At 44.0% G+C, this 17,372-nt stretch overlaps 2 protein-coding genes across 3 annotated transcripts; both read right to left on the reverse strand.

Moving 5' to 3' along the window:
* Positions 1–2,082: 2,082 nt before the first annotated feature.
* On the reverse strand, positions 2,083–6,341 carry si:ch73-15b2.5 (rho guanine nucleotide exchange factor 19). The gene is made up of 12 exons (XM_055917570.1): positions 5,895–6,341; positions 5,296–5,463; positions 5,139–5,215; positions 4,768–5,024; positions 4,477–4,637; positions 3,933–4,085; positions 3,723–3,852; positions 3,482–3,556; positions 3,287–3,379; positions 2,954–3,105; positions 2,639–2,809; positions 2,083–2,562 (listed from the first exon to the last, which is right to left on the reverse strand). The coding sequence occupies exons 1-12, from the start codon at positions 6,125–6,127 to the stop codon at positions 2,478–2,480; spliced, it is 1,755 nt and encodes a 584-aa protein (XP_055773545.1). The 5' UTR covers positions 6,128–6,341; the 3' UTR covers positions 2,083–2,477.
* A 1,765-nt stretch (positions 6,342–8,106) lies between these two features.
* LOC129851198 (protein DDI1 homolog 2-like) lies at positions 8,107–16,193 on the reverse strand. Of its 2 annotated transcripts, XM_055917572.1 has the most exons (10): positions 15,769–16,193; positions 15,135–15,264; positions 14,610–14,891; positions 14,346–14,472; positions 14,009–14,136; positions 13,472–13,600; positions 13,192–13,295; positions 12,876–13,068; positions 11,319–11,369; positions 10,924–10,972 (listed from the first exon to the last, which is right to left on the reverse strand). In XM_055917572.1, the coding sequence occupies exons 1-9, from the start codon at positions 15,904–15,906 to the stop codon at positions 11,359–11,361; spliced, it is 1,242 nt and encodes a 413-aa protein (XP_055773547.1). In that variant the 5' UTR covers positions 15,907–16,193; the 3' UTR covers positions 10,924–10,972; positions 11,319–11,358. The 2 variants fall into 2 exon arrangements, with proteins under 2 accessions (XP_055773546.1, XP_055773547.1); XM_055917571.1 differs by lacking the exons at positions 12,876–13,068; positions 13,192–13,295; positions 13,472–13,600; ... (3 more) ...; positions 15,135–15,264; positions 15,769–16,193 and having other exon boundaries at positions 8,107–10,972.
* Between the last annotated feature and the right edge of the window lie 1,179 nt (positions 16,194–17,372).

Consider the following 17,372-nt stretch of genomic DNA (forward strand, 5'->3'; position numbering starts at 1 on the left):
GCCAGATGTCTCAAGTTGAGGGAACATGCAATTGCCATGCTGACTGCAGGAATGTCCGCCAGAGCTGTTGCCAGAGAATTGAATGTTAATTTCTCTACCATAAGCTGCCTCCATCATTTTAGAGAATTTGGCAGTACGTCCAACCGGCCTCACAACCGCAGACCACGTGTAACCACACCAGCCCAGGACCGCCACATCTGGCTTCTTCATGTGCATGATCGTCAGATGGGGAGGGCAGGGTGACGAAATAATGAAATGTTATCTTTGCACAGATATATGTATGCGTTGCTCCTCCACATATACATTCTCCTCTCAGTCCTTGTATGATTGTACAGTGAGATCAATGGAAGGTTGAGACCATTGCTGCACCTCTGCCCAGTCATGCGAAATCCATAGATTTCGGCCAAATGAATTTCAAGTGACCGATTTCTAATATTAACTCTGGAACATCTTTGAAATTGTTGCATTTTGATTTTTGCTCAGTTTACATGTCCTGATGTGCATTTGTGTACGTGTAACGGATGTGAAATGGCTAGCTAGTTAGCGGTGGTGCGCGCTGATAGCCTTTCAATCGGTGACGTCACTTGCTCTGAGACCTTGAAGTAGTGGTTCCCCTTGCTCTGCAAGGGCCGAGGCTTTTGTGGAGCGATGGGTAACGATGCTTCGTGGGTGTCAGTTGTGTGCAGAGGATCCCTGGTTCGAGCCCGGGTATGGGCGAGGGGACGGACGTAAAGTTATACTGTTGCATTGATGCTGTTGACCCGGATCACTGGTTGCTGCGGAAAAGGAGGCGGACTAAAGTTGTTATACAGTTGAAGTCAGAAGTTTACATACACCATAGCCAAATACATTTAAACTCAGTTTCACATTTCCTGACATTTAATCAGAGTAAAAATTCCCTTTCTTAGGTCAGTTAGGATCACCACTTTATTTTAAAATTGTGAAATGTCAGAATAGGAGATTGATTTCAGCTTTTATTCCTTTCATCACATTCCCAGAGGGTCAGAAGTTTACATAGTCAAATAATATTTGCTAGCATTACCTTTAAATTGTTTAACTTGGGTCAAACGTTTCAGGTAGCCTTCCACAAGCGTCCCACAATAAGTTGAGGAATGGGCAAAAATTCACCCGACAGAGCTGATGTAACCGAGTCAGGTTTGTCGACCTCCTTGCTCACACGCTTTTCCAGTTCTGACCACATTTTCTATAGGATTGAGGTCAGGGCTTTGTGATGGCCACTCCAATACCTTGACTTTGTCCTTAAGCCATTTTGCCACAACTTTGGAAATATGCTTGGGGTTATTGTCCATTTGGAAGACGCATTTGCGACCAAGCTTCAACTTTGTGACTGAGGTCTTGAGATGTTGCTTCAATATATCCGCCTAATTTCCCCCCTCATGATGCCATCTATTTTGTGAAGTGCACTAGTCCCAAGGATGAACCAGATTTGTGGAGGTCTACTATTTTTTTCCAGAGGTCTTTTGATTTCCCGTGATGTCAAGCAAAGAGGCACTGAGTTTGAAGGTAAGCCTTGAAATACATCCACAGGTACACCTCCAATAAGCTAATTGACATCATTTGAATCAGAAGCTTCTAAAGCCATGAAATCATTTTCTGGAATTTTCCAAGCTGTTTAAATGCAGTCAACTTAGTGTATGTAAACTTGACCCACTGGAATTGTGATGGAGAATTTCACTATCTAAACAATTGTTGGAAAAATTACTTGTGTCATGCACAAAGTAGATGTCCTAACCGACTTGCCAAAACCATCGTTTGTGAAGAAATTTGTGGAGTGGTAGAAAAACGAGTTAATGACTCCAATTCTAAGTGTATGTAAACTTCCGACTTTAACTGTACCTGTTGCCATTGGGGGAAACCTGGAATGAGCTTCTGTATTTTATTGCTGTAAGAGTGGGTTAGCTTAGCATGCTTCAATTGTAATGTTCACATTAGCTACCTGCTAATTCAGGCATTGCCACGCTAACTGACATTTATTCTGTACTGAGGGCGTTATAACCATGCTGCTCAAAATGTAACTATAGAAACGTACATGCGATTTCAGCAGGAAAAGGGTTCAACAGGGACATTTTAAAATATGACACTTTATTTATCATGCATAAAATTCACATAAAAATTTAAAACTGGAGTTTCCTAAACTAATTGTGAGCTGGTAACTAATCTCTCCAAGTCATCCATGTACGAACAAGAGCTGTGGTCCATCGAAAATAACCAATATAGTGCTATACAACCCCCCCAAAAAGTGCAAATAGGAAAACTAAGTGCCAAATATACACAAAGTGAATAAGATGCAAGTACATGTAATCCAGTAACAAATTAAAACTGTCGCATCAAATTGCACAATATCAGAAGCTGAAACGTGTCTAAAAAACAAACTTAACACTATTCCAATACAGTAACACTGACAGGCAACTAACTGCTGCTCTTCCAGAGAACCATTGACTAATAACACAGAAACTCTATACAGTACAGTACTTCACAGGTCCTTCATACATGTCCCCACTGACAGAGGACAGAGCTTTCATCCAGGCGTCTTTGTCTGACCTGTAAACACATGCATATGGAGTCATTGTGTGAATTAGATGTGAGGGGACAAAGGCATTTCTAACCAACTTCTTACCTGGTAGTGGTATGTGGGGCGAGTATGAAAGCAGTGGCATGCCCAGTGTGGTTCTGGGAGAGGCGCAGCACGAAGGACTCTAGAGGCAGACCAAGGGCCTCTGTTTTCAGCTGCTCAGTGTGCACGTGGGTGGGGAACACCGCATGATCCAGCACTCTGAAACGCAGCTCTCTGATGGTTTGAGAAGACCAAAGGGAAGTTGGGTGACAGGAATACAAGGAGAAAGTGGTACTTTGTATTTAACAAGCACAGTGCTTGGATGTAGTGCTTGGAAATATTGTTCATAGATGCATGTATGAAGATGTGGAAGCATACTTTTTCAATGAGATGAGCAACAGGTCATTGAAAAGGTGCAGGTAAACATCCATGTAGGAAATCCTGGATCCTGGCACGTAGCCCTCTGGAGTGAGCTGTCTCAAGGGGCCTTCATGCACCAGAAAGCGGACACTTGTGATCAGAGGAATGGACTGGAGAGAAACAATGAGGTAAATGGTGAATCGCAATGTTGAGGCACCACTGCCACCTATAGGTTAAACAGGGAGAACAAGCAGGCTGTTGTGATTGTGACCTTGTTAAAATAGAAGGGATACAACGATGTAGTAACTAACACAAGAGTTACTGAAATAAGAGACTGCAATGATGTCAGACCTTAACATTGACGAAATCCATGTGCTTGTCCAGGTACACCAGTTTCTCAATCTGCTTCATCCGCTGAACCCCCCCATCACACTCCATCACTATCTGGTCTCATTGGAGATAAAAATAGCAGTGTTGTAGCCTAACCAGTCAACAATTAAACCCAAAACCAAAGCTTTATTCAATTGTTTAAATAGTGACCTCTACCTTGTGTATGGCTTCAATGGCCTGTTTCAGACAAGGGATCGATTTAGAGTCTTGCCCGGTCAGCTTCAGGATGCTCTGCAATGACCATAGAAAGTCCCAGCATTAACCTCCACCAGCATTAATCTCCACAAGCATGAAGTCTGTTGCATGGAATCCTGTATACCGAACCCTAATCAGCCGAGTAAGGGACACCACCCAATACTGCTCTCCCCCTGTAGACTTACATCTGAGGCCTGCCTACCTCCATGATGATCTTCAGACGTGTGATCCTCTGGAAGGGGAGGACTAGGAAGGATTTCAGGGTCTGTCGCCGACATATTGGATCACTCTCCAGTTTCTTCACTGCTAACAAAAACTCTCGGTTCTCCTGCCTGGGAATAGGGGAAAGAGCAAGACTGAAGTAAAAATGAAGACAAGACAGTAACAGAAGCATAATGAGGGGAAAACCCACAGCAGTAGCGTGACCAGGGCCTCCTGGTACATCATGTTGGTCACATATGGCACGTAGAGGGATCGGAACATGAGGCAGTGACGCAGCACAATGTCGCCAACCTGAGAGATCACCACACTCTCCCCCAGACGCACCTCCAGGTCCAGCAGAAACCTGTAGGTATCAGAGCAGTCACAGCCTGAAGCCTCATAACACACAAGTTGGTATGGAATGTCAAATAAACAAAAATGGAGACTGAGGATTTTAGTCCTGTCATTTTAGCAAGACAGTCATTCAACAACAGTGACCCAAAGACACAATACACACCCCAAGGGCAGCAGGTAACCTAGTCGTTAGAGTGTTGGGCCAGTGACTGAGAGGTCGCTGTTGGAATACCCAAGCTGACAAATATGTAATTGTCCAAGGCACTCAACCTTAATTTGCTCCAGGGGAGCCATACTATGACTGACCCTGTAAAATACCACATTTCACTGCACCTATATGACAAAAAACAAAATGCCAGTCTGGTCAGTCATGTAAAGACAAGGCCATTGGCAGTCCTTACCCCTCACTGGCTGCCATCACACTGCGCAGGTTGGAAAACAGAATGTGATGCTCCATGCGATGGAGGGTCTGTTTCAGTGTCTTCGATGCAAAGAAGTGATTCACAGCTACCCCCAGGCTTCTCAGGTAGGAGGCCTCAGAACCAATCATCTCAAACATAGCCTTCAGAGCAAAACAGATTACTTCATCTCTATTCCTCACTACACTTCAAGTCATACCAGAGATGTTCACTATTGTATGGAATGACAAACACCAAACACAGCAAAAAACATTCTTGGTACTACCCACCCACCTCCTGTAGACGGATCTCGCCTAGGGAGAGTATTTTAAGTAGGCCACTCTCCTTCACCTCAGACAAGTCCTGCCAAAAGCTGCATGGGTTTACTGTGAGAGGAGACAGTGGTGGGGGAGAGGTGACCACGCGGAAGACAGGTGGGGACTGTAGGCCAGGTAGACACTGGGCGGTCACCAGCTCAGACAAACTGTTGTTGTTTATCCTGTTTAGGTCAGCTTTTACAGATTGCAGGCAGTAGTACTGATACAGAGGAACTGGAGAAAGGAGGAAAATATTACACTTTATCAATGCACTTAGACAACTGGTGATTGAGACTAAATATGTGGGGTCAATTATCCCTAAAAAGTACACAATTGAGAGAAACTTACAAACATGAGTGTACTTAGACTCAAACAATTCCTTCAAAGTGAGGTCTTGAGTTTCCTCTTTATTGGCATCTGCTGCCCTACAGGAACAAAACAGGGACTTTTAATCTAGAATACAAAACCTGCAAAAGAAAATAAATTAAAGCCTCTGCACACTCACCCTTCGGCATCATCATCCTTATAGAGTGATAATGGAGAGGATGTAGCCTCCCTGTCATCCTGCCCTGGAACAGAAAATAACTTGGGCACAGATCGCTGCACTTGGCCTCCAAGACTCCATGAATGTAAAGTGGCCACAGACATGAGAGTTGCTGCTATGCCTCCAGAACTAAGGAAAAATAGAAGGCATTATTTTAGTTACACAGGACAGTCATGGTTTGAAGAATAAGAACTTAACAGGGGGGGGGGGGGGTCTGTACTTTCCTCCACTACATTCCTTAAGAATATGTACTTTACTCCCATACATTTACCCTGATACCCAAAAGTAATTGTTACATTTCAAATGCACAGGTAGGACAACAGTGTAGTCCAATTCACACTTCTACCAATATAAAGTGTTGTTATCCCCAACGCCTCTGATCTGGCTGACTCACTAAACACAGATACAGTATTTGTAAATGTCTGTGTGCCCCTGGCTGTAGGTAAATAAATACATCTTGCTGTCTGGTTTAATTAATAAGGAATCTGATGTATAGCATTTACTTTTACTCAAGTATGACAATCAAGCACTTTTTACACCAGTGTAAAATAGTCACATACCCAAAGAGATCCTCCAGTTGGTTCTGATCTTCTGTCACACCACCTACAGTGTTTCCACTCATCCCTGACCTGTTACTCTCCTCAGTCCCACCAGGTTGGTCTGAGCACTCTACCGATGATGGCATCTGTTCCATAAGATCAGTCTCAAGGTGGTCCAAAATCCCCACGCAAGGATATGTGTGGTGAAATGACTCACTCCTTAAGTGAACTACCAAGTCAGGCAGCTGAGCCATTGTGCTCTAGTAATCAATCGGTGGACAGATTCTGATAGTTAGTGTATTGTTGGACTCAAAAACACCTGTACAAAGTCATACTATGCAGTGGTAACAGTTTGAGTTGGAGGGAGAAAACAAATCAAGGTACAATCACAAATGTTAACAGGTAGTCTAAGCCTACCATGAACCTGCTTCAACACAGGATGTTCCAGTTTATTGGTTTCAGCTGGGCATTATCACCCTAACAATCCCAAAGCAACTAGTTACAGGTGTGCATTATGTGGGTTCTGTCACACTGGTTATTGTTGCTAGTATGAATAAATGCTGGACTGCGCTTCTGCCACCATTGAATTGCTTGCTACAGACAATTGTGTCACTACGGCTTCATTTACACAGACAGCCTTATTCTGATCTTTGGCCACTTGATTGGTCTTTTGACCCATCAGATCAGATATTTTGCCATTAATTGGACAAAAGGATAGAATTGGGTTGCCCGTGTAAACGCAGCCTAACACTATGTCATTAAATGAGGCTACATCAGTGCAATTCAGGGATAGATGACAAAATAAATTATTCTGTGCTGCAATGAAAGTTAGGTCAGCAGCACTTTTCATACCTACTATCCTGTGCCTACTATGCACAAGCCTCTTAAGGTAGCATTTACCCAGGCAGCCCAATTCTGATATTTCCCCCTAATTAGTCTTTTGGCCAATCAGATCTTTTGCCAATAATTGGGCAAAAGATCAGAATTGGGGTGCCTGTGTAAACACAGTCTATCAAATCAAAGTCTACATGTGATGCCGTCTGCCCCCATTTAATTTCCCTGTTCATGACACTTCTGGACATTAATAATCAGTTTACCCTTAAAGGCTCTGCATGGTGTCGTGGCAGAATCAGATTTAGCTAAGTAACATAGATAGATAAGATGTTCTTTTCATCATATGCTTGTGAGATACTTGTCATTAGAATGGGGCCAGAGAGGGGAGAGGTCAGGCTTGTCTTCATATGTCAATGTCTATGTTAAACCATGTGACGGGATGGAGTTATTAATTGGTGAACCAGTTAGTTATCTCATACAATGTCTGTACGCCAGTCACTCCCTACTTTTCTCATAGGAGGAAGGAGTTTGGCCGTGTTTGGAACCATTGTATGTCCCCTCTGAGGTTGCCCTTATCTTGACCTAGTATTTGACCTAAGGGGCTCACTGTCTGATTTTGAGTTTGTCCAGGTTTGGGAATATCTAGAAATGACAATTGATTTATGCCATTGGATGAAGTAATGGTTGGTAGACAGTGAAGTACCAAGCATGAGATTTAAACCTTGTCTTGGGAGATCAAACTGAACGATGATTTATAGCTGATGCTGTCTAGCGATAGGATACTCCTCTTTCGGGTAAAGGATTCTTTGTAAGTTGAGAGGGGTGTATCTTGGCTATAAATGAAACTAAGAATTGTTTTGTAAGGACTCTCAGAGATTTCATTTATAGGCACTGAATTGATCTAAGAGTCAAAAAAGGACTTTGATGAAGCTTGTATATATATTAAAGATGGAATATATAATTTAACTCTGACTTGGGTGTGGTTGGCTCTCTCTCTCTCTCTATTGAGTAATACAGGAAATTACCACGACAATGGTCAAGCCACGTCTGCAGTTTCCGTACAGCATTTACTGTGATACGGCCTCTGACGCAGTCAGGGTATTCATACTTGTTGCGCCTCAAGGAGCAGAGCTGCTGTCAAGGAAGTGAGTGAGTGTTTATACAGGATCTCCCGCCCCCACCTACCATCAACCAATCATGTCTATGCAGAACTATACGGCGCCCTCCTTATTGTTACAACATTTGGCCTCTGGATCGCATTGTCGGAGCAAGCAGAAATTGGCCTTAAGGATAGAGCTGCCATAAAACATGTTATTTTACTCCACTAATATATACATACACACAAATATGTTTGCATATTATGCTAAAGCAACTATAAGAGCAAGGCATAAAAGACAGATTAGAAAAACATAGCTTTAATTACAATCCTTAACACCCATTCCCTAGAAATATCCCAAACCCCACACATACAATAGAAAGAACCAGTTTTACCTTACAGTTTAAAATGGAGTACAAGATAACTAAATAATTGAACTTGCCTCAATGTTGTTGGTATATGAATATGACCCAAATAATAAATTTTAAATATATAATGGTTACATGAATGACTGAGCAAATAAATCAGTCAGCTGGATAGGGTAGACTTGGACAGTGGGAGAGATTACCAGTTGATGGGGGATGGAGTAATTCTAATGCATGATAGATATCTGAAACAAACCAAGGTAAACTGAACAGGAAACTCCAAAACCCTTCTAGAACTTAGAAACCACATTTCCAGACATCCCCATTACACGTGCTGTTATATTTGAAGACCTCTTTATCCTTCACAATCACACACTGACATTTTTCAGAAAAATTCAACGTGTGGCTTATAACTTTGCTATAAATCGAAGGAATGAGGAAAATAAAAGGGTCATTTGAAAAATAGTGCTGCTTGATTTTTTTCTTCTTCGTGCAAAAGGTTTAAAAATTAAAACCACCAAGTTCCTCAGGATTGGCAATAATTACTTGACTGAATGTCATATTACAACATGATAACATTGGCAGAAGAAGGCAAACACCACCAGTTAGCAATGCTTCTTAAAATGGAGCTATTTCCAGTGCAGTAAGTTGACGGTATGGTGGGTTTTATTAGCAGAATCTGAGATGAGTAAAAAAAAAAAAATCTAACATTATTTTAAAACCATTTAATTGTTTGGCGCATCAATGACACTCCTCACAAACCTGACATTTTAACTCATCTTCAGCCCTTTATAAAATGATATTTCACACACACAACTGTAAACATTAACCTAAACCATTGGGGCAATTCAATAGTGTTTATAATGAAATATGTATATACGGAGTTGGGGGGGGTGAAGGAAATCAATCTACTAAATCTCATCTATAAAATACATAAAAACAGGTTTCTTCTGAGGCACCACCAACTGCTGCACACACACACACACACACCTCAGATCATATCGGCTAAATCTAGGAACAAATAACAGTTGGTTGTATGATCTGTGAGAAACCAAGAGATTGACAGCATTTCCCCTTCAGCATGTGAGGCCAGGGAATTCAGATGTCACCATCAACAATAAGAAAAGAGCACAAATAAAACCCATGTTGACAGAGGCTAGGACTCTTACATGATTGCAATGTTGTGAGTGTCTAGGTGGGCACAGTGATCTTGCGGGCCAGTAGTGCCAGCAGAGCCAGCTCCACACTGCCCTGGGCCTGTTCCAGTGCCTCCGCAGCCTCCCTGGCAGAGAAGCCAGCTGCCTGGATCCTTTGGATGTGATCATCGGTAAAGAGACGTGGAGCAGACATGAGAGGGGCTGAGGAGGAGGGGTGGTTCGGGGCCTGAGGAAGAGGTGAAGTGCGGGGCGAAACGCCAGACTCCTCCCCAGGTGAGCCAGCAGCCATGGACAGGGGGCTCTGCTGTGTTGTGTCAGGTTGGAGGTTGAGTGTGTTTGGGTTGTCATTGCCAGAGGCTCTCCCGTCTGCCACACCCCTCCCCTGCTGCCCCTCAGGGGGCTCCCTGAACACCAGGTCTGCTTGAAGTGAAGAGGGGCCTTTGGCTTCAGACACAGCCCCTTTGCTTTTACTGTTATCTAGCCCATACCCATCTGCCCTCCTTTCCCACCAAGAGCTCTTTGGACACTGTGGTTCTGGTTCCCCGTGTCCCTCTCCTGGTTCAGCCTCGGTACTGGTCTCCAGGCTCTGCTCAGAGGAGCCTCGCAGGACACAGTCAGGAGGAGGTCCTCTGTTAGACACAGCAGCAGGATGGTTGGCTTTGGCATCACATGGTTCTGCACCAGCTGTAATGGCAGTAGAGGGGGAGGGTTGGGTGGTGTTTTCAGGTGTCAGGACTCGGGGCTCTACAGTGGGGTTGTGGTTGTCGTCCAGTTCGTCAGCGTTCTGTCTGTGTGAAGGGGAGCAGGAGGCACTGCGGTCCTGAGGGGACAGGCTACGGCTGTTAGACACCAGCAGCTCATGGAGCTCCAGCAGGGCCTGGGCCAGAGATGGGATCTGGTCTGAGTAGGAACAGCGCTTCCCCTCTAGCTGGTCCCTCTCTGATGGCACAGTGTTCTGGGAGGAGGCAGAGGGAGACTTGATCTCTGTAGAGGTGGATCCAAAAGGACAGGGTTCTAGTGTGAGTGATGGGGGATTAGAGACCGGCTGGTGGGGATATTGGGAACCCCCTTCACTCTGCTGAAGTGGGGAACTCAGACAGGTCCAGTGATCTGTAATGGTGTCTGACATGTCCTCCTCCTGCTCCATGGGCTGAGTGGTAAGGCTTTCCTCTGGGTGGGGGAACACTGAGCTGTTCCCTGCCTTCTCAGAGGCACACCCAATCTCTGTGGCTGAAGGGATCTGACTGGCTGAACCTACCAAGGTGGGAGTCCCAGTCACCATCTTGTCTGCAGGAAGGGAGCATGTGGACAGAGCCGGAGGAGTGGTGATGGTGGAAAGGAGGGGCTGGGTGGGGTTGGTAGGGCTGGGGCCTGAGAGAGGAGACTGTTGGGCTGTAGGTGCTGTGTTCTGGGCCTGGGATGAGGGTCCAGGGATGGGGAGACCCTGGAAGCCAGGCTCTGTTTGGCTCTGGCTCGGTCCTGGTGTTGGGGCCCCAGCCTGGTGCATGTAGGCTGGAGCAGACTGGGAGCGGTCCAGGAAAAGGCTCTGGGGATGGCCAGGGGAAGGGGACAGGGGCATGTTGTTCAGGGGTTTGGGCGTTGGGAATGGTGGGGATTCCGGTGAGGTAGTTTGTCCATCTGCAGTGTCTGATGGTAGAGATCAGTTCGAGAGTTAAACAGTACTGTACAACAATTGAAACACGCTACGGACCAAAACACTCATGCACACAACATGCATCGTTTCTGTCCATGCCAGCTTCTGAAATTAAACATGAAATGCAGAGACCTTAGTGATTGCATCTTCTACTTTTTAAAATAAGTGGGAAAACATGGTAAATACAATTGACTAATATATATATCAACAAAAAAAAATATATATTATCATACCAATCTTTATCATTGGTTTTTCAACAAGCAAAACTGATTTTGTTACAAAATCCCCAAAAATAATATGGGTGATGACCGTGGCATTGATTCTATAAGTTTGCAGTACCTGGTTGGTAGGGTTGACTCCAGCTGTCTCTCCAAATGCATCAGTGCTGTCCTGCTCATGGTTAGGCCACACACCACACATCATGCAAAGGGACGCAGAGCGTTAGCACTCACACACAAAGCATGCGCCACACTGTCAGATTGTTCACCTAGTGGTGAAGAGAGTCAGCCAAGACAACTTTATTTCACCTATGACTCCAGATCCAAATTGGGCCGCAGAGGGACTTGTGCATTTTGAACTTAGAGAACTATTAAATCAAATGCATTTACAGAACCAAACTTCAAGACGTTTTTTAAATTCGTATTTATTTTATTTTTAATCCCAGCCCTTTTCTCCACAATTTTATGATATCCAATTGTCTCGTCGCTGCAACCTCCCAATACTTTTAAAACACTACTGTAACTAGACTTAATAAGAACCCAAAATTGGGCCTTAGCCTAATTTAATATCTAGTCAAATTCAGGGTTTATACACATTTCAACAGACGGAATTTCATAACTTCTCCATGACTTCTAACCAGATTTCCATGACCAACAATGTGGACACTGGGCGAATGCTCACTGATCCCATGTACCATCACCTGTCGTTGTGCAGGGCACAAAATTGTTGCATATATATTTTTGTTCAGTGTAGCTAAACAATTAACTTGAGGGTACAAGATATGTTTTGAATTGGCCACCTAGTTATTGGTCTGTTCTCTATCATATGGTAGACTACATAGGCATACCTGCTGCTACAATGTCCGACAGTCTCCCTCTCCTTGAGCAACGGCCCACTCATCTCGCACATATGTAAACAGCCCATCCAACTACCTCATCCCCATACTGTATTTATTTATTTTGCTCCTTTGCAACCCAATATCTCTACTTGCACATTCATCTTCTGCACATCTATCACTCCAGTGTTTAATTGGTATATTGTAATTACTTCGCCACCATGGCCTATGTGTATTGCCTTATCCCTTATCTTACCTCATTTGCACACACTGTATATAGACTTTTTCTACTGTATGTTTGTTTATTCCATGTGTAACTCCATTGTTGTATGTGTCGAACTGCTTTGCTTTATCTTGGCCAGGTCGCAGTTGTAAATGAGAACTTGTTCTTAACTAGCCTACCTGGTTAAATAAAAGGTGAAATAAATAAATATGCAGGTGCGATCCTGGCTGATATGCATTTGATATATAAAATATTTAAGAACTGTGCCTAAATAAATTACATAAAACAAAAACGTTTAAATAAATTACCATGAAACTATTCTGGGCCTGGAAAACACAATTTTAAAACTCTAAGACTAATGACTTTCATGACGGCAAGAACCTCCTGATTATGAAGCTTATTTTTCATTTGCTGAGGTGATGAAATACAGTGATCATGTGACTGAGAAGGCAGATGAGTACAGAAACAGGGCTCAGGAGTAAAGCAGCTAAAAAAAGACCCATGCAAAAGTGCTTCTGGGTCATGTCTCTGCTGTGCTGCAAAAATCTCCACTGCTTTAGTGTGCAGACAGAGAGGTGAGGAATCCCCATAGCCCTCTCTCCCAGACCGTGTTCCTTACCGCTCTCCTGAACAGATCTCTGAAGTGCCTCCGCCAGCTCTCTGTCTGCGATCTCGTCTGGCTGGGCGTCCTCTCGGCCCTCTGGCCCGTACGCCAGTCGTGCACACTCTGGCAGCTCCGCCTCGGGCAGAAAGCGGGTCTCAGTGCCCGTCGTCCCGATCAGTAGCGTGTTCTTCTTCAGGTCAATAGAACACTGAAGCAGGATATAGAGAGAACAGCCATTTACACACAGGGGTATTTTTAAAGACCTACTTTTCCAAAGGATGTCATTGTGTGGTAGTTAGTGTGCATGGATTTGGAGGGACAGGTATCTGACCTGATGTCTCTTGAGCATGTCCAGTCCAAGCAACATATCCATAGGCTGGTCCTCCAAGATGGAAAAGGAGCAAGGCAGGAAGTCCCCTTCTATCTGGACCTGAGCTGGGTAGGGAAATACACACAGATGATGCCACCAACACTTGCTTTCAGGTTTGGATATCTTTGCTTTTGCCAAATTTAATAAAACAAGGAAAACATCTCATGAGCGTCTAGTCTACAGGAACACAATGTTGTGCATCCTTAAGAAAGCGGATCTCTGAGACATGATTGATACCCACCCAAGTGGACTCTGCCAATGATCTTTTGGGTGCCCACTCCCTTGGCGATGCCGGCCCAGCGTCGGTCCACCAGGCGCATGATGTTACAGCGCTTAGCACACGCCTGACTCATGATGGTCATCTGGGCCCCTGGAAGAGGGGAAGCAGGCAATGGGAGAGAGGGTGAGAGGAGCAGAACAAATACAATGAAGGGGGGATAAATACAGGACAGGAGAAGTAGGGAAGGGAAGAACAGATGGGGGGGGGGTGTATGAAGTACGGGCAAGCAAGTTGGAAGACATTTTTTTAAATCAAGAGATGTCAGAAGTGGTGTAGAGAGAATATATGCAGGTGGAAAGCGAAGTAAAAAACTAGCCAAGACACACTGAATACTAGTGGATATAGCATCATGAGAGCAAAGCCATGTCAAAACTAGCCAAGACACACTATACTGGACACCACAAAACAGACAAACCCTGAACTGAAGAGTCTCCCTACTGCCCTAGTCAAAAATGCTTATGCTTTTGCACTGAGGGAGAAAATTATAGGATACAATACCTGAGTCAACAAAAGCTTTCACATGGTACCCGTTCACTATACAGTCGATGTAGAGCATAACCACCTGGCCAAAGCTCTCTGGGGCCTCCTCCATCGCAATGGTCATGTTTTCCTCAACATTGTGCTGCCTGAAGTACAAATTGTGTGTGATTATGTATTGAAGCACATGTACACTTAATACTCTCAAATATTAAGTGTATTAGGTGTACATAAGTCAATATGTAAACTAGCACGTTTTTAATTGATTTCAGAAGAGACCCTGACTAAAGCCGTCTTTGACTCCAACCCAAACCCCTTTCCTTTCCCCTCTTGGATGTGTGACATTAGGTGTGTGTACCTGATGTCCTCTTCTATCTTGGCCTGGGCCTCCATGTCAAATGGGTCGGCAGTCAGAAGCCGGATCCTCTCTTGCTCTCTGCGAGCTCGATCCTGCTGCTGCTCCAACAGCACTTTGGTGAAACGCTCTATGGGAAGGGAGGCAGTCAGAAACATGGTTAGAGCTCCTAGCTGATCACTTAAGACCCATTAGCCGTTATAATGACAAGATATTCAACTCAGAGATAGGGGTTGATGCTATCCCGCTAACACCACTTCTACTCACCCAGGTCTCCACTCAACAGGGCCTCAGCCAATGGTGGATTGCGCTCCTTGAGCAGCGACAGTTCGTGTGGATTGGCCAAGAGCATCTGCTGCAGTAAGGCAGGGTCATCCAGCCCCGGAGGAGAGGAAGTGGAGCCCAGTAGGGATGGGGGTGCAGCAGGGGGTGGAGGGCACTGCTGCTGTGGGGTTGGGGCCTGTTGCTGCTGTCTACGGGTCGACCGTTGACTGGAACCAGAAGAGGTGCCAGGGACTGCAATGGAACTGAAGTCAATACGGGGCAGACCTGGAGGAGAAAGGGGAGACAGGGAGGGTAGGAGAGGGAGTAAGCATAACTGAGGGTTGAGTGACATCATGCCAGGTAGACATTTGGGATGAGCTATTAAAATGGAAAGCCGTTACTGACTGAGGAACAATAGAACCAACAGAATGAAGCGCTTTAGTGATGGGTTACTACTGAACTCTTACTAGAGCATCCAGACTGTAGATTTCTCACTTGTTCTGTCTTACCCACTGGCACTAACTTTACCTGGGAAGACTGGTTGTGCTGGCGGTTGCCGTCTTTCTACCTGTCTGAGCACCACCACATCGCCATCCTTCAGACCATAAGTCCCTAAAGCACAGGTCAGATCTTTTAGGAGCTGCTCTGCATATGTGATCTGAAGAGGGGGAAGGGCCACAGGAGGAAAAACAATGATGCAAAATAAGAAGCATTCCCTTTTCACACTTGAAGAAAAGTAAGAGGACAAATTAAAATGCTGCCTGGTGGTCAAATCAACTTAATTTATTAGCTAGGTGGTTAATCAAAACGTGGCAAGCAAACCAATGGACAGCTAGCCAGGTAACGTTACATGAGTCAGTAGAAGTTGTTGTTGTTCTGTTCTGACTGTTGACACATGCTATGTTAGCTCAACTTACTAGTTAGTAAGATGGCTAGCGTAACTAGCTAATTAGACAGTAGTTAAATCAACTAACGTTACCTAGCTAGCGACCAATGACAAAGTTAATTCTGACTTAATTCAGTAGGTGTAGCTAATTCTGTCAAGTAGGACAATATCTATATGTTTTTTATTTTTATGAACTAGCTGATATAAACAATGAGATGTAGCTAGCCAACTTAGCTGCTAACACGTTTATGCTAAGCTAACTAGCTAGTAGTTCACCTGAATTTCACCAGCAGGGATTCCTGATTCTAGTTCACACAGAGCAACAAAATCTCTGAGTTCAAGCTCTGGAGAGACATCGAGTGCAAATGTGATTTCCGAATGGTCATTGGGGCAGCAGAAAACGGTTACCAGCATCGCGCTTTTGTGCAGAGTTACTTGAACCCGTTAACGTAAAGTCACTCTCAGTTTGTTGACACTACTACTAGCTAGCTAACTAGCAACGTTAGCTAATTTCAGTATCGTTGTGAGCACGCAAACTTCTGTTTCAACAAAACTCAATAAAGATAATCTAACATCAAATATTCACGGGCACTAGCTACCTAGATAAATGTATGACGTTTCGTCTCCTCAAATACTACTAAATGGGTACTCTGGTTATTTTATGTATCCTAAACCAGGGCTGCGTGCATTACGTTTTTACGTTCTGGAACGTTCAATTGCTCTTTAAATACGTAACTTCAAGTCACACCCACCAAACGGGAGCAACACTTTTTACAGTCATTAGCTAAGGGTTCCATCCAATTGGTGACAGATTTTCATGCGAATATTCTAAAATCCACATAAATATTTAATGAGATTTGTTTATCAAATGTACTTGTTGTGGATAAAAGGCTGTGCGTGATGACGTAGTGCACATAAAAATACCCTTTGTGATTAAATTCCCATGTACCTAATAAAACATACAAAGTTTAATGGGGTTCCATTGCATTTTCAACTCAATTGATGGTTTTCTCACAACTGTTTTAGCATTATATGTTATATAGCGATTGCGCCCATATGCGCTCTAGCCAACAGCTTGCAGATACAGTGCAGGGCAGTAGAGCTGCTGATGGGAGGACGGCTCATGATAATGGCTGGAACAGAGCAAATACATCAAACCATGTGTTTGATGTATTTGATACCATTCCACAATTCTGCTACAGCCATTATCACGAGCCTGTTCTCCCCAATTAAGGTGCCACCATCCTCCTGTGGTGCAGGTTCTCTGCTGCCAATGACTGGAACGAACTACAAAAATCTCTAAAATTGGAAACACTTATCTCGCTCACTAGCTTTAAGCACCAGCTGTCAGAGCAGCTCACAGATTACTGCACCTGTACATAGCCCATCTATAATTTAGCCCAAACAACTATCTCTCCCCCTACTGTATTTATTTATTTATTTTGCTCCTTTGCACCCCATTATTTCTAGCTCTACTTTGCACATTCTTCCACTGCAAATCTACCATTCCAGTGTTTTTACTTGCTATATTGTATTTACTTCGCCACCATGGCCTTTTTTTTTTGCCTTTACCTCCCTTATCTCACCTCATTTGCTCACATTGTATATAGACTTATTTTTCTACTGTATTATTGACTGTATGTTTGTTTTACTCCATGTGTAACTCTGTGTTGTTGTACATGTCGAACTGCTTTGCTTTATCTTGGCCAGGTCGCAATTGTAAATGAGAACTTGTTCTCAACTTGCCTACCTGGTTAAATCAAGGTGAAATAAAAAAATTCTATAAAAAGGTATAGCCTACCAGGTATAGCCCACCTGCACTATGAGATTATTATGGACAGAAGAGTGAGATTATTTTTATTTGTCAAATGGCAGCCATG

The sequence above is a fragment of the Salvelinus fontinalis genome, chromosome 3, assembly GCF_029448725.1.
Source record: "Salvelinus fontinalis isolate EN_2023a chromosome 3, ASM2944872v1, whole genome shotgun sequence".
NCBI lineage: Eukaryota > Metazoa > Chordata > Actinopteri > Salmoniformes > Salmonidae > Salvelinus > Salvelinus fontinalis.

What these genes read in the sequence shown, in the direction of transcription:
- si:ch73-15b2.5 (XM_055917570.1), bottom strand. Translation starts at nt 6,127, where the DNA reads ATGGCTCAGCTGCCTGACTTGGTAGTTCACTTAAGGAGTGAGTCATTT. An exon ending in GTGATGGCAGCCAGTGAGGG is followed by an intron (nt 4,086 to 4,476) that starts GTAAGGACTGCC and finishes TGATACCTACAG; the next exon opens with GTTTCTGCTGGACCTGGAGG. An exon ending in TTGCTCATCTCATTGAAAAA is followed by an intron (nt 2,810 to 2,953) that starts GTATGCTTCCAC and finishes TCAAACCATCAG; the next exon opens with AGAGCTGCGTTTCAGAGTGC.
- LOC129851198 (XM_055917571.1), bottom strand. Translation starts at nt 10,904, where the DNA reads ATGCCCCTGTCCCCTTCCCCTGGCCATCCCCAGAGCCTTTTCCTGGAC.